The sequence below is a fragment of the Typopeltis vanoorti genome, chromosome 24, assembly GCF_054136105.1.
Source record: "Typopeltis vanoorti isolate ZY-2024b chromosome 24, IOZ_Tvanoo_1.0, whole genome shotgun sequence".
NCBI lineage: Eukaryota > Metazoa > Arthropoda > Arachnida > Uropygi > Thelyphonidae > Typopeltis > Typopeltis vanoorti.
The window spans coordinates 42,254,698-42,269,526 of NC_143572.1; the positions used below are offsets into that span (position 1 = coordinate 42,254,698).

General features: G+C 34.9%; 1 protein-coding gene across 6 annotated transcripts in view; it reads right to left on the reverse strand.

Annotated features, from left to right (window-relative positions):
* Positions 1–14,829, reverse strand: part of LOC150093132 (uncharacterized) — a 423,272-nt gene that overhangs the window by 18,000 nt on the left and 390,443 nt on the right. For all 6 annotated transcript variants that reach the window (XM_090413312.1, XM_090413313.1, XM_090413316.1 and 3 more), the window contains one exon: positions 11,549–11,714. In XM_090413312.1, the coding sequence (XP_090269438.1) occupies positions 11,549–11,714 (166 nt within the window). The remainder of the gene's footprint in view (positions 1–11,548; positions 11,715–14,829) is intronic.

Here is a 14,829-nt window from a genome sequence, read left to right on the forward strand (position 1 = left end):
TGGGTCAAAGCTTCATGGGATGCTGCGAAAACTGAGACAGTGGTTAAATCATTTAAGAAGTGTCACATTAGTGATGCACTGGATGGTACAGAGGACAATTTGTTGTATGAGGACTCAGATTCTGATTTAGAAGAGGTTTCAAGTGTCTCTTCATTTAGCTCTGGAGATAAATTTCTGGGTTTTGAAGTAGAAGATTAAAAGGTCGGTACTCTTTCCTAGTTAGATTAGGTATTTGTTGAAAGTAGACCTACTTATTACTTTATATTTGAAATACTGTAAATTCATTATAATATTCAGTGATAAATTTTTTTTTTTCCTAAAAAATGTGTACAAAAAAAGGGGATGCGTCTTATACGCTGGCAAATACGGTAATTAAAAACACTGAAAAACATCTACAAAAGCCCCATCGCATATTAGAGAGAAGACCGATTCTTTCTAAACAAAGGTCTGGCATTAACCATTTTCTGCAAGATGTTACAAAGACAGCTGGTCAAAGAAAGGTTGATAATTGCCTGTGTTGGTTCCTCTCCTGGTTTTGAGATGGAAATGACAATTGACTTATGCCAAGAATCCAAAAACTCTTTTTCTCAAAATATTGCTACATATTAAGATATGTTATCATCTCATAATGAATGCCATCAGAACCTACTGCACTGGGATAAGACAGTAAAATAGCTCTTTTTAGCTCTTCTATAACAAATGGTTGATTGAATGACTCTAGCCCATTGGAAGAAAAGTGTAGCCACTGTTTCTCTTGCTGTTCTTTCAATATTAAGAATTCAGGAGGATATGAAGCTGTTGCTGAGATAATAGCAAAATTTACTTCCACAACAGCTTTGGAATCAATAAACAACACATCCTTTATGTTCCAAGGTGGACAGGTGGTGTGTATTATATCTACCTTTCATTTTCTGGATTTTATCCCATACAATTTTTGCAGTGGTTTGTTTTTGACTCTATAACATGCTTTGACCCAAGCACATTTAAAAGCTATTCAATTTGGTGGTAGGGTGTGTATGAAATATACACCATGCTCTAATTCTTTTTTACCTGCTTGGCAGTTTGGATTCCACCAAGTTTTTGGAATTGTGGCTGTTTCTGCCTGTACAATACAATCTGTCACACACTTCACAGCTTCATTGACAGGTGTTTGAGTACTGGATATGATGAAAGGATCATGACTGCTCACTAAGATAGCTAGTTCACCATGAGCAGGACCATCTCCAGTTCCATCCTTACAAACAACAGTGAAATTGTTTGAGGTCGGGTGCTCATTGGGTTTTAAATGTTTCCTGTAGATAAACAGAATTCTTGTTTCTGCATCAGAATCTTGATATTATAATTATTATTATTAAGGGAGACCTCCAGGGAGTCAGGAACTCATCAAGGGAGCCACATACTACACACAACAGCTATCACACTTATTCAATTCATTCACACTGCTTGCACATACAACATCCAATGGCAATCCATTCTAATCACACACCACTCAATGAAAAAATCTAGTCCTCTTCCCCCCCCCCCCCCTTCTTAGCAGCATGACTATTTCGGCAGTTTGTAATTCTCAATCATATCATCCCTCTTTCTCCTGTTGGATAGTGACTGCATTATGAATTCTCAAGCTGTCTTCATAATCACTATTCCACAATCCTTATATCATTTTTAACACACTGCTTTGCATTCTCTCCACTGTATTAGAATCGCAACAAAAACCAGGAGACCAGACCCGTGCACAATAGGTGCACGGTAAAGAGGCAAAATGACATCCTTATCTTTAAATGTGAAAGTTCATTTAAGCATTGCAGTTATCTTTTGAGTTGTGTTTGCAATCTTTGCTACATGGCCCCCCGAACTTCAACTTGCTATTACTAACACTCCAAAATCCCTAGCACAATCAGTTTCTTCCAGCATAATCCCACCAATATAATATGCCATCGAAGTGAATGACTTTACATTTACTGACATCCATTTCCCAATACCTACAATTCCAGCCTATTAAAATCATTCTGCAATTACTGCATATCAGCAGCATTCCTGATTACCCTACCTATCTGTGCATCATCAGCAAATAGCTGTATGTTGCCTGTCAAATCCTTCTTAATATCATTAATGTACAGATTGTATAACAGTGGACCAAGGATTGATCCTTGTGGTACACCACTAGTTACCTTAAATCTTGAAGACTCACATCCCCTATATATCACTTTTTGATATGTCAGTCAGCCATCCTCTTATCCATGCTAATATTTTATAATCCAAACCAATATTCTCCAATAGTGCAATGGTAACATTACCATGGAATGATGTGAGCAAGTTGGTAAAACATGACCTTCCCTTAGTAAAACCCATGTTGCTCATTGAAAAGTAGAGATTCACTATCAGCCCATTTCTGAATGCGAGTCGTAACCAATTTTTCATCACCAAATAGATACTAAATGGTTAATAGTTGGATACATCGGTCTTTGCGCCACCCTTGTGCAAAGGAATTACCAAACATTCTTTCCATTCCTGAGGAATCTTCTCTGTTCTGAAACTCATATTAAACAGCCTGGTCAAAGGAATACCCAGTTCAACTGAACACTTAGCATCTTTGATGATATCTCATTAGTCCCTATTGCTGAAATGTTATTCAGTTTGTGAACAGCTTTGATATATCCTCTGCATGCACCTGTGTTTCTTCATTCAGTAAAGAGATAGCAGTGAACCCAATGTTGCAGCATACACCTGGTTAATTGATTTTTGATGGATTTGAATCGATTTTTGTGCACTCAATAGCAGAATCTCTTCTGCATCTGAAATCCTCACGCCATCTGCATTTAGAAGAGTTATTCTTTCATATTCATTCTTTCTTTTACTCACAGCATATCGATAGAATTCTTGTGGATTGTCTTTAGCATGCAGAACCAGTTCGTTTCATACTCAGACTTTGCTTTCTGTACAACACTTGGGACTATTCTAGCCTGCTGCTTGTAATTTTCATAATGCATATCACCTTCATGCACATCATTTTTTTATAACGAATCTCTTGCTTAATAAGATTACACATCCATTTGACTCCTACCCAATGTTCCCTCCAAGCTATGCGCATGTGCGCTAGTTGCACACGTTTTTACAACAAGCGCACAAAGCAAAAAATATGCGCACACTAGATATTCAAGATGAAATTAAAATTTATTAATTAAAGAAGTTCCACCTAAACATTAATCTATAAATTCTTTAAAAAATACAGTAACTCGGCAACGCTCAAGCCTAAAACCTTGCATTTTTTATTACATTCTCGAAGTTGCACAAAGCTTATATAAATTATTAACAGTAATCCTATTTGAGGCTAGCGATTTGATGCCAAAGTGAAAGGGGCGTGGCTTAAATGTGTAATTTATAAGTAGCATATAGAATGGCGCACGGATTGTTTACATCTCAGGCCCGACTCATGGAAAATTCCCAAACATGATTGGCTGATCAAATTAGTTCAAGATCATGACGAATTAAAACAATGGTTTCATAATTTTAATAAAAATAATTAAATACAGTCATACCCCGAAGTTAGGCGGTAGGTGGGACCAACAAAAAGCGCGTAAGTCAAATTCACGTAACTTGGGGTATAATTTTACATGTGATTTATATACACAGACATACAAAATATTAGTTAATTGGAACCAAAGGTTTACAAAAACACCTATATTTTTTAAGAAATATAATCATAATTGTAGTTTTTCGTACATAAAAAAAAAGAAATTTATTTCTATGTCGACGGTTTCATAAAATCTAATAGATTCGTCTGACAGCATAATGTGTTTTTCATGTCACGCAAAATTTCTTCATAGCAAGCTAATGACTTTTTTATTCCTTGCCTCTACAATTCGTTCCTTGTTAGAATCTATGTCCTCCAAAATCTGTAAACCTTTCTTTTATGATTGTTCTTACTGTGGATTCCTGTAGATTGAACTTCTTTGCTACCTCACAAATTTTCAATCTGCCTTCAAAATCCTTAATAATGTTGAGTTTTGTTTCTAAAGTCAATGTTTTTCTTTTCTTGCTAGCTGTAGAAGATTGGACTTGCTTCTTTTGGGCAACATTATTATTTTTTATGTGATAAAATTTTTTATCAAGAACATAACATTAAACAATCGTAAAATTTGTAGACTATAAAAATCGTGTATGAATGGAGACTGGCGAAACACATCAGTGCTTGTCACAGCATATGCGACACTGGCGAAAGCGGCCGGTGCCGAAAAGATACAACTAGTGGTGAGGCATGAAGTGGGACGGGAATACGTACATATAAGAAACCACGTAACTCCAGATTCGCGTAAGTCGGGGTATGACTGTACTTTTAAAAACTTAAATTAGAGTACAATTAAAAATATTGTAGTGTTTCAAAATTCTCTAATTTTTAAAAGGAATTTTAAAATAGTAGACTGAATAATAACATTCGTGTACATGCATGATGATACAACCAAGTTAATTAAATCTAGCCTCTAGGCATATCTTTTAGCTCTTGTGTTGCCCTCGGCAATGTTTAGTGTTGGTTCACCTTTTGCCTTGCCAAGTTATTCAGTGAATAGTGTACATTTGTAAATTTATAAAAACAATAAAAAATATTCTTCAAATAACAAAATTGCAAAAAACTGCACCATGTCAAATTCAAAGGAAGCAAAAGGTGTGAAGAGAAAAACTGCTAGCTGCTTTAAAAGTGAATGGTTGGATGAAATAGTGAAAACTGCTACACCAATAGGTCATGAGTTGATAAACATTCAGCTGAGAGAAATATTTATGTATGATGCTACAATTGGTGTTGTTTGTATTTATTGTCGTGATGCAAAGGTTGCTGGGGATTTTGCTAATGGGAAGAAGTTTGATGTCACTTGGAAGTTGGACTTTTTGAAACACCATTTGACAAGTACAATACATCTGGGTGGTGTACACAAACTTAGGCAACAAAATTGTTCATTGCCAGCTAGAGGAGTACTGCGTATGCTACGTGAAAGTTCAAATGACCGAGAGAGAAAACAATCAAACCCAGAGCAGATTAAAGTTCTTATTGACAGTGCCTTATTATTTGTTAAGATGAACAACTCTTTACTTTCAGTTCAACATATTAATGAACATATGGAAAAGTATGTTCAACTCCCAGACAGCTGGCAAAGCAAAAATTATGCATTTGAATTTCTGGAAACAATCAATTTAATTGTTGAAAATGACATGTTTGAACAAACTGCATCTGCAAATTTCCACACCTTAACCACTGATGAAAGCACTGATATAACTGTTAACAAATGTCTAATTCTCTATTTTAAGTTTAGACCTAAAGATTTGTAATGAATATAAACCATATTTTGGTGGAATAATTCAGTTGCAGGCATGTGATGCCTCCATTGTGTTAGCTATTAAACAGTTTTATCAAGAAAAGAAACTTGATCTCCAAAAAAAATGGTGATGTTTACGGAGGCGCAGTGATGCTAGGCAAAGTTAATGGTGTCACTGCAAAACATAAATTAGAAGTTCCACATCTTGTCCAGCAACACTGTGTAGCTCACCGTGAGGATCTGTGATACGTGGAAGGAAATTAAACGTATCAGAGATATTGACACATTAATGAGAACAGTGTACACACTCTTTTCTCATTCCACAGTGAAAAGACATGAATTCAAAGAAATTGTCGAAGCTTTTGAAAATGAAGCTATTGCCTTCAGACCACTCAATGAAGTGCGGTGGCTATCCAGACATTTTGCATTTCAGGCAATAATAAGAATCTATGTGGGACTGATCACATATTTTGAAAAAGACAAATCAAATGATCCCATTGTTAATTATTGTTAATTAATCATTCAAAGTAGCCGTTAATGTTTTAAGTGACGTTTTTGAAGAAATGGCTTCCCCGTGCAAAATCTTACAAAGGAGTAACCTTACACCACTAGACAGTCATCATTTTGCCAGAGGGAAGATTAACAAAATCAGGAATCAGTATTTAGAAGGCGACGCTTGCTGGAGTGACAGAATAAATGCTTTACTTAAACAAGAAGAGACTGAACCAGTAGATACTATGCCCCCTGTTAAATTTTATAATTTGTTTGTGCTCATTTAGAGGACAGATTCCCTGTGAATGAGATACAAGAATAGTCAGTGTTTGATATCTCCTCTATTTCACATTGTGATTTCTCATTTGGTAGTGAACATGTTAATGCCCTTTGTCTTAAATATCATGATTTTCTGGATGATACTACAGAAATAATTAGTCAGTTTAATGATTTCAAATTTTCTGTACAAGAAAAAATTAAATGCAAAATGATATCAAATTTTACACAAATGGTTGTATTTGCTCTTCAAAATGAGCAGTTTTGTGATTTGGCAAAGTTGATGGATATTGGAGGAGCCTTCCTTGCATCTAGCGCAGACTGTGAGCGAGGTTTTAGTCTAATGAATCAAATAAAAAACCAACTCAGAAATCGTTTAGGAGAATGTCATTTGGATATACTAATGAGAGTGAAAGTTACCAACTATATGGGAATTCAATTAATTCAGATAGTGTGTACAAAGAGTGGGTGAATGCGAAAGACAGAAGAGAGAAAAAATAAAGAGATAGAAGACAGAACTAAACAAGATGAGAATTAGTAACGGGAATATTTTATTATGTATGTTTAGAGTTATTTGCAAAGTTAGAAAATTTAGTTAAAGGCAATCAGTCACTAGTGTTATCTTTTTTTTTTTTAAACTTTATTTCTTACTTCTAATCAGATCAATATTAAATACATATAAAATATTTATGTTAGCTCTGTGATTGATGTCACACAACTTACTTGGTGATGGTAATAATACACACACTTAGAATCCTATCTACTACAGTCGGTATCGTGTTGGCCTCGCATGCGCGAAGTCCCCGGATCGAGTGTTGCCCAAGGCTTGTGAATTGTGATTTCCAACTGTTTACTAGGGAGGCAACTGCTGTGTGTGGGAACACGGTTGGGAGTTGGGTGTAAAGAGTGAACTAAAATCTTTTAACTTTTTTGCTTAAATGATCAGTATGGCGACTTGTATGGGTGAGCACACACTTTTCAAAAGAAGGCAAATTTTGCACACACGCAAATTTCAGTGCACACTCACAGCAAAAAATTAGAGGGAACATTGCTCCTACCCTAATTATTCTTCGAACTCTCAGGACTGATATTGCAGCATTAAATATTGTTTAAATGCTTCCCATGCACTGTTGATATTCTTCCCATCCAACTGATCCCATTCCACTGAACTTAGTATACTGCTCAGTTGGTCATAATTTACTGCTTGTAGTTCAGCATGTAGCCTTTTCTGAATGGGACATTGATAAACTTAATCACTTCCTAAGTGTGAGTACCGCATGATCACTGTCACCAACCAAGGAGGTTCCTTCTGTCACATGCCGATTCAGGAAGTTGTTCTGCAACAGCTCAATAAATGCAATTTCATTCTTCTCATGAGATTTTACTGCTAAGGGAACATTCATAAACTTAGTCACTTCTTAAGTGAGTACTGCATGATTATTGTCACCAACCAAGGAAGTTGCATCTTTAACTAAAACACCCTCTGCCACTATGATCAAATCTAGCATTCTTTGACCTCTAGTTCCTCTGTCACATGCTGCTTCAGGAAATTGTCTCACAACAGCTCAATAAATTCTTCTCATGAGATTTTACTGCTACCCAATCAAATATTCGGATAATTACTCTCCCATCATGATTCACTCTTTTCATGCCCATCGTCTCTATTTGGTGATGCATTTCTTCATCACTAGCAACCGATCCACCAGGTCTGTAATAACATCCCACTATGTAATTGATCTTGTTAGATTCCATTTCATGCCAGATTGCTTCAAATTCACTGCCATATGAAGTACTGTTACTAGTACTAAAATCATAGTTCTCAACACTAACTGGATAATTCAATCATCCAATATCATTAGCTGCATGCTCCCTCCTCTCTATCCTTAAAAATACTGTACATTTTACAATCAATACCGGTTAGTATTTCTGATTCTGTTAGCCAGGTCTCACTAATGCCTACAAACTTAGGTCCCAACATATTGACCATGGCAACAAACTCTACCCCTTTGGCAGAATATCACTGGTATTCTTGCAAAACCAATGACAGTTTCAATGTAAAAATCTTCCCCATTGTTTTAGCTTTGTAGACTTGTCTGCTCAGGGATTACCTTTGCTGGGTTTATATTTATCAATTAATTTTGGGAAGTATGGATGGCCAGTGTCCATCATGTTGGATCCCAATGATGGTGGTCTGGAAGAAAGGATAGAAAAAAGAAAAAAAAAGACTCAGGAAGTAGCGTGAAGAATTCTGGTAGACAGGCTTATATGTTGGTTACTCATAACTATTATTTTTCAGGAAATAATGACAAACTAAAATATTGATTATAAAAACTTTAATACTTTCCTATACTTCAGCAGTGTTACATTGCCTTCATCAGGGACCACAAAAACACAATTGCATGTAGATGCAGGCACTAACTGGGCACATGAGGCTGAAGAAAGGCAACCAAAGTCAGACTTATAGTCCTAAATGGCAATCCTTAGTGGATTAAACTGGTGATGAGACCGAGGAGAAAGATCTGAGGATGAGTACATCCCAAATTTGAGGCAGTCTCATGCACCCAAATTTGTTGAGGTTTGTAAAGTTTTTCAGGGCTGAGCAGATTCAGGGACTAGTTTTCATATTTGTATTTGCTGCGGCAGTGTAAAAGTGGCATTCTTCCAGCATATCCTGAGGTAGGTGTGCAAAACATGGTCAGCAAGTCCAGAGACAGTGGCTGTAATGATGAAACCAGATGTAGTCCATATGTTCAGAAATTCTGATATTGGCTGTCCTGCCTGTTTGGCAATAGTAGGACAGTTTGCAACTTCAAGGGATCTAGTAGACACCTGGCAGGTCTAGGGAATGCAGCTGGTCTTTGGTGGAGAGGACAAGGGATGCCAATTTTTTATGCAGTCAGTTAAGTGGTTGTATTTCCTTAGAATTTTTGTCAATTATTTAGATGAGCCCCAGATATATGGAATGGTGTAATCTTGAGTAATTTTTGCTTTGAAGGAGGATGAAAAGGAGAAGGGTGGGTTGCAATTACAGGGTTTTAATAATTTTTTTGGGAATTGTAGCCATTGGCTAAGAAAGTGTTGAGAATTTGGTCAAGTTCAGTAGTTAGAACACTTATCAGAACTGACTAGTTTTGCCGGTTATATAGGGGTTTATAATCCCATATTGTTTGGAGGGGGGGTGGGACTAGTTTTCATATTACTGCTGATGAATGTATCTACCCGTATGTGTAGGATTTCTGTAAACAGAGAATGGCAGGGATCCATCAGGCTGGTGTGTAATCAGTCTCAAGGAATGGGAGACATTGTTTTCCTTTTCTAAGGGAAAATAATGGGAAAAAAACTGGATCCTGGGGGCGTTAAGAAAATGTGGAGAGTATCCAGGCCATATGGAGAACACATCATCCAAGCCAGACAGTAGGTTTATCTAGAGCAGAGTTTAAGGCTTTTTCTTAAAAAACAGGTCTCTATGAAGAAGTTGGCCAGGAGTGGAGAACCCCATGGCTGTCCCCTCTGTATAATTTTCCTTGACAAACGAAATAGCTCAGGTTCATGGTGAACTGAAACAAAACCAAGATATTGGGAAGAAATATGGCTTGGATGAGGTCTAAGATATCTTTGAGTGGGACATTAGTGAAGGGATGTTGTCACTATACTGTGCGAGTGCTTTGGCCAAATATTTGGCTAATTTGTATGTGGGTGAATCAATGCCATTCACAATGGGACGTAATGACACATTTTGTTTATGGGGTTTTGGTAGTCCATATATACGGGGGGGGGGATGATGTTCTAGAGTTATACAGTCTTAGTTTGACTTCCACAGGCCAAGAGATTATCTTTTTAAGAAACATATGGAGTGTTCTGATCTGCATACTGGTGGGATTATAGGTAGGCAGAACAATAGAGAAGCAAGGAGGCAAGCTTACCTGTGCAATCTAATTGGTTTAAAACCACAGTGACATTTTCCTTATCTGCTTTGGTAATTATTATTCTGTTGGTGTTTTTAATTTCTTGCAGAGCTTTAAATTCTTTTCTTGAGAGGTTGCTTTTTGGTGGTTTAGCATGAGTGAGTACACTGGCTACAACCAGTCTGATGTTGTTGGCGATATGGTTGAAAAAGCCGAAGATATCTCATTCTACTTGAATCATTATTTCTTCTGCAGAAATTTTTTTTTAGGTGCTAGTGAGTAGTTATGGCCATGTGGGAGTGCACTAATTGCTTCAAGCTTCATAGTGGAGGAAGTTTACTACTATGTCAGAAGGTAGTTGAGTGTTGGAAGCCGAGTTTTTTTAGTAGAATTCCATATTTCTTGATGTGCTGATATGGTATTTTTTTGAAATTCTTTGTCTGCTGAATCTTTCGAGATGCCAGAAAGGATCATCCAAAGGTCAATGTTCAGCATTGTAGCAAGCTCCTCTTCTAACAAATGGATAGCTCAGTGCAGACTGAGTATGTAGCTGAAGTTTCAACAATGTTGAATCACTTCTGCAATCATTTAAGGGTTAAATGATAATTGGGAACCTCTATATAGCTTTTAAGGAAAGCAGAGAACAGACTAGAGCTTTGGAATGAATGACTAATTCTCACATTCACATAGCAAAAATGAAGATATCAAGGAAGGAACTTGACATTTTTAGCATTCAAGAATGGAAAAAGAAAGGTTGGCAAAACAGATGTTTGATGCCAAGAAAGATGGAAGACCAAAATCTTGATGAGTGATGCAGTCAGCAGTGCCCTAAAAGACAAATATAAGATATAATACTAAATGGCTGACAAGTGACACTAATTTAGAGGAAATTCATTAACAGATTGGTAATAACAATTATGTAGTACTATCATATCCTGTACATCCATTCTTAAGGTTACATTAGAAAATTGATGTCAGTTTTTTTTTTTTTAAATATCAACCAGGTGCTGAACACATCAATATTAATATTGTGGTAGTGCTGACCAATCACACTTATTTTAACAAGTATGATAGGTCTGTGCAGCTAGCAATAAAAATAATCTTTTACTGAAGTATAAATCTTATCACAGTGGTATAAAAGCAGCCTGTCAAAAGCAAAAATGCTACCTCCACTGTACAACAAGGATAACAAATTACTTTTTTTACTTCAATTTTTAGGACAACAAAAATAGTGAAAGCTTTTTTTAAACAAACAAACAAACTAGTGTTCTAAATGGAATTAAAACATGGCTTTCCCAACTGAAAAGTAAATACTTCAATTTTGCAACTGGGCTATGGAAGCACAGAGACATGGAATGTCACTTTGTATTGATTTAAAGAACAGCTACTAGGAAAATATTTTTAGCTTATTTTCAAATGACATTTGCAGTGAGCTTATATCTGAAATGTAATGACATTAGTTCTTGTATTAACTGAAACATGAAAATGATAAATGTAACAACATACATTAATTTCCTTTAAAAATAAAAAGATGACACATTCACAATCCTTTAAATCAGAGACACTTACTTCCAGCAGCTTGTTTGTTTTGAGCTACCAATTCTTGCTGCCGCATGTGACGCATCATAGCCTCATGTCGTTCTTTCTCTTTAAGCTCCTGAGCAAGCTTTTCTACTTTGTCTTTAGCCCGAAGTGCCACCTCTGAGTAAGTGAGTTTCCTTAATGGTTTTTCGTCCTAGAGAAAAGCCATTTTTTATTTTTTTGAATAATGTATTAAACTGAAAATATATAAAATTAAATTCAGAAAATTAGTGCTGTTTATTAATAAACAAAAATTAAAAAACTCTTGAAATTCTTATTTCATAAATATTTGATTTTCTTTTGTAAAAATAACTAAACAGGAAAAAATAAATGACCAATAATCCATGTCTGCAAAAACTACTTGGTTTTCTCTATTTCTTCCAAACAAAGCTGCAAGTGAATAGTGAATTACTAATCAACTGTCATCCCTTAACTCCTCAACTACCCACAACCATGGTATGGTAACTGATTTAATTAACAATACTAAAATAAGGAGCATGTACTTTCTTTACCTGCTACCACTAATAACAGAAGTTTCCTCCAACTAATCTTTTTCCTCTCTAAACTGGAATTTAGCTGCAAATATGAAACAAATTTCAACCAAACACAGCCATGGTTTATTATCTGTGAAAGGACTTCAATGTAATTACAATACATTCACTTCCAATACTTATGTGTAGGGTTCAACAAATATGCTTTTGCCTACTCACCCAAGGTGAGCAGCTAGAGAGCAAGCAAAACTGAACATTTTTAATAAAAAAATAACTTTCTAAATGCTCTCCAAACAATGATACAAATACAATGATGAATCACCAGTCACTTTATGCAACTCTTATTGACTTATGTATTATAATGCATTAAACTTATTACATGGCCTAAACTTTTTTTAGGCCATATTAAAAAAAGTGTGATTGGAGGGGGGGGGGGAGTATATTTTTTTCATGGTGAGTAGGATTTTGCATAAGTCATCAAGTCCTGTTCATGTAGCTACTGCAAAAATTCATTAATTCACATTTGTGAATTAATGAATTTTTAACTTGTTTAACTAACTAATGAAATTTTAACTTTGTTAAAATGTAGTAAATATTCAATAAAAAAATCTCTCTCACACACACACACCCACCCACCTTTCAGTTGCAGGATATTTATTAAATAGAATTTCTTAATTCTGTACTAATGGTGCTCAACTGCTTCAATTGTTACATATCCAGAAACAATGCAGTTTTACTGGTTTTAAATTTTTTTGGAAATGATTTCTTGAAATGGAGGAGTGATTTCAAAAGATTGTCTTGGACAAAGGCTCCTGAAATCACTTTTCTAGACCAACAATATAATTCAAATATTTAATTACTACCATATTTACTCTAATATAACTTGTCCTCGCATATAACTCACACCCGATTTTACTTGATGACAAAAGAAATGAAAACGTTTCACATATGCCTCGCACATGAAAAAAGTTTAAACATCAGGGAGATAACTCGCTCCCCACAGTAAACAACACGCCTTCCCCAACAGCCACTGCAGACGCAAGTAATTTTATTGTATTACTGATTAAGATACAGAAACATTTGTAGTCTGTAATATATTTCTCAACAAATAGTGCAATTAGAGACAACTGGGATAAAAACAGCACTAACCAATGAATCACATGTCCCCCTCCCACAGAAACTATGCTGTATAGATTCAAGTAAAACCATGTTGCACTGGTAAATTCAGTAACTAAAAACTACTGTCCATTGTTTGAAATTTTTAATATCATTAAGACATCAAAAAGGAAGCAGAACGCAAACAACCAGCAATAAAATTCAACCGGGGGATGAAACTTTGTGCGAGTTAGTCCAGTAATGAGAAGTTCCGTCGGAATGATAAACAAGCAAAACACCACCGTCATGAATGAGGTAAAACTAAGAAATATACAGTGAATGTAAATCTTGTAAATTACTGGCCTACCATTGCTGTCTGTTTTGTGCTCTGCTTTCAGTTCTCATTAGTCATTCATGAAGGATTATTCATTATATTTCTCAAGTCTTGTAAATTACTGGTAATTTTTGCTTGAAATAATGGAAAAGAAGATGACACTATTTGGATAGATGATTTTGACAATGCACACAAGGAAACTGCTCTAGAGGACGGAAGTAGCAATAGCGAATAGGAGATTCTTGGTAAGTCATACCCATTTTCAGTTTTTTCCTAAAAACTTTAGTTCCTGAAAATCCCTGCATATATTTCGCACTACGATTTTTTAGTTTTAATTTTGAGAAAAAAGGTATAAGTTATATTCGAATAAATATGGTATTTTTAATTTCAGTCCTAACATTTCTAGAATTGTTCAACAGACAAATCTAGATGTACTTCATTTTTACTCTAGCACCCATAAAGGCATTCCTCTATTAAGAACTTTCAAGATATTTCAAATGTTGCACAAACTAAAAAATCGTGAATCCAAAGTCATATATAACAAACACAGAGGCCCATGCTCATGACATTTTACATTGCTTGAAGTTCAATATTTTATGATGTACAATGGAAAATGTTTAGTCCAGTAATTCCTTTCCCTTTCTATGCCATATTCTTCAATTGAACTACATGTTAGTTTACATATATTTCAAGGTTAATAAAAAATAAATAGAACAGTATATGTAAATATACCATTTATTTTTTTCATTACTCTTGAAATAAGGAAATGAAAAGATGTAGTGATTGTGAAAGCGCTAAACAAATAAAAAAAATCTTGATTTCAATAGAAACTGAATATGATAAATGAAATCACTTGGCTTCAGCTGATCACATTTATATCACCAATTTTCTTAACTAGTGATTTTAAAAGATTAAAAAAAATTGCAATTATACTTTCAGTAACAAACTCTGTTACTGAAACTGTTACTTGTAATAGTTATTTGAAAAAATGAAATGCTGTTTAACAATTTGGATTCAGAATAAATAAAAAAAATTGGTTTTCTACATCTCAACAGTTGACCCTATTAGTATTACACTATGTAGATAAACACAGTGTAATAAACAAATGTATGAAAAAAAGTGAAAAAGTAATTATTTTCAAATTGTGTATTTTTACAAAATATTTATTGTAAAAATATAATTATATTATGCTTTCATACTAATATGAAAATAACTTTATATTAGTTGTTTACAAACAATTATATATACTATATTTTGATAAAGGAACCAAAATGGACAGTCTTTAATTAAAATATTTTCTAATTATCCATTTTTGTGTTAAGGTAATTTATTCCAAAAACATTAAACAA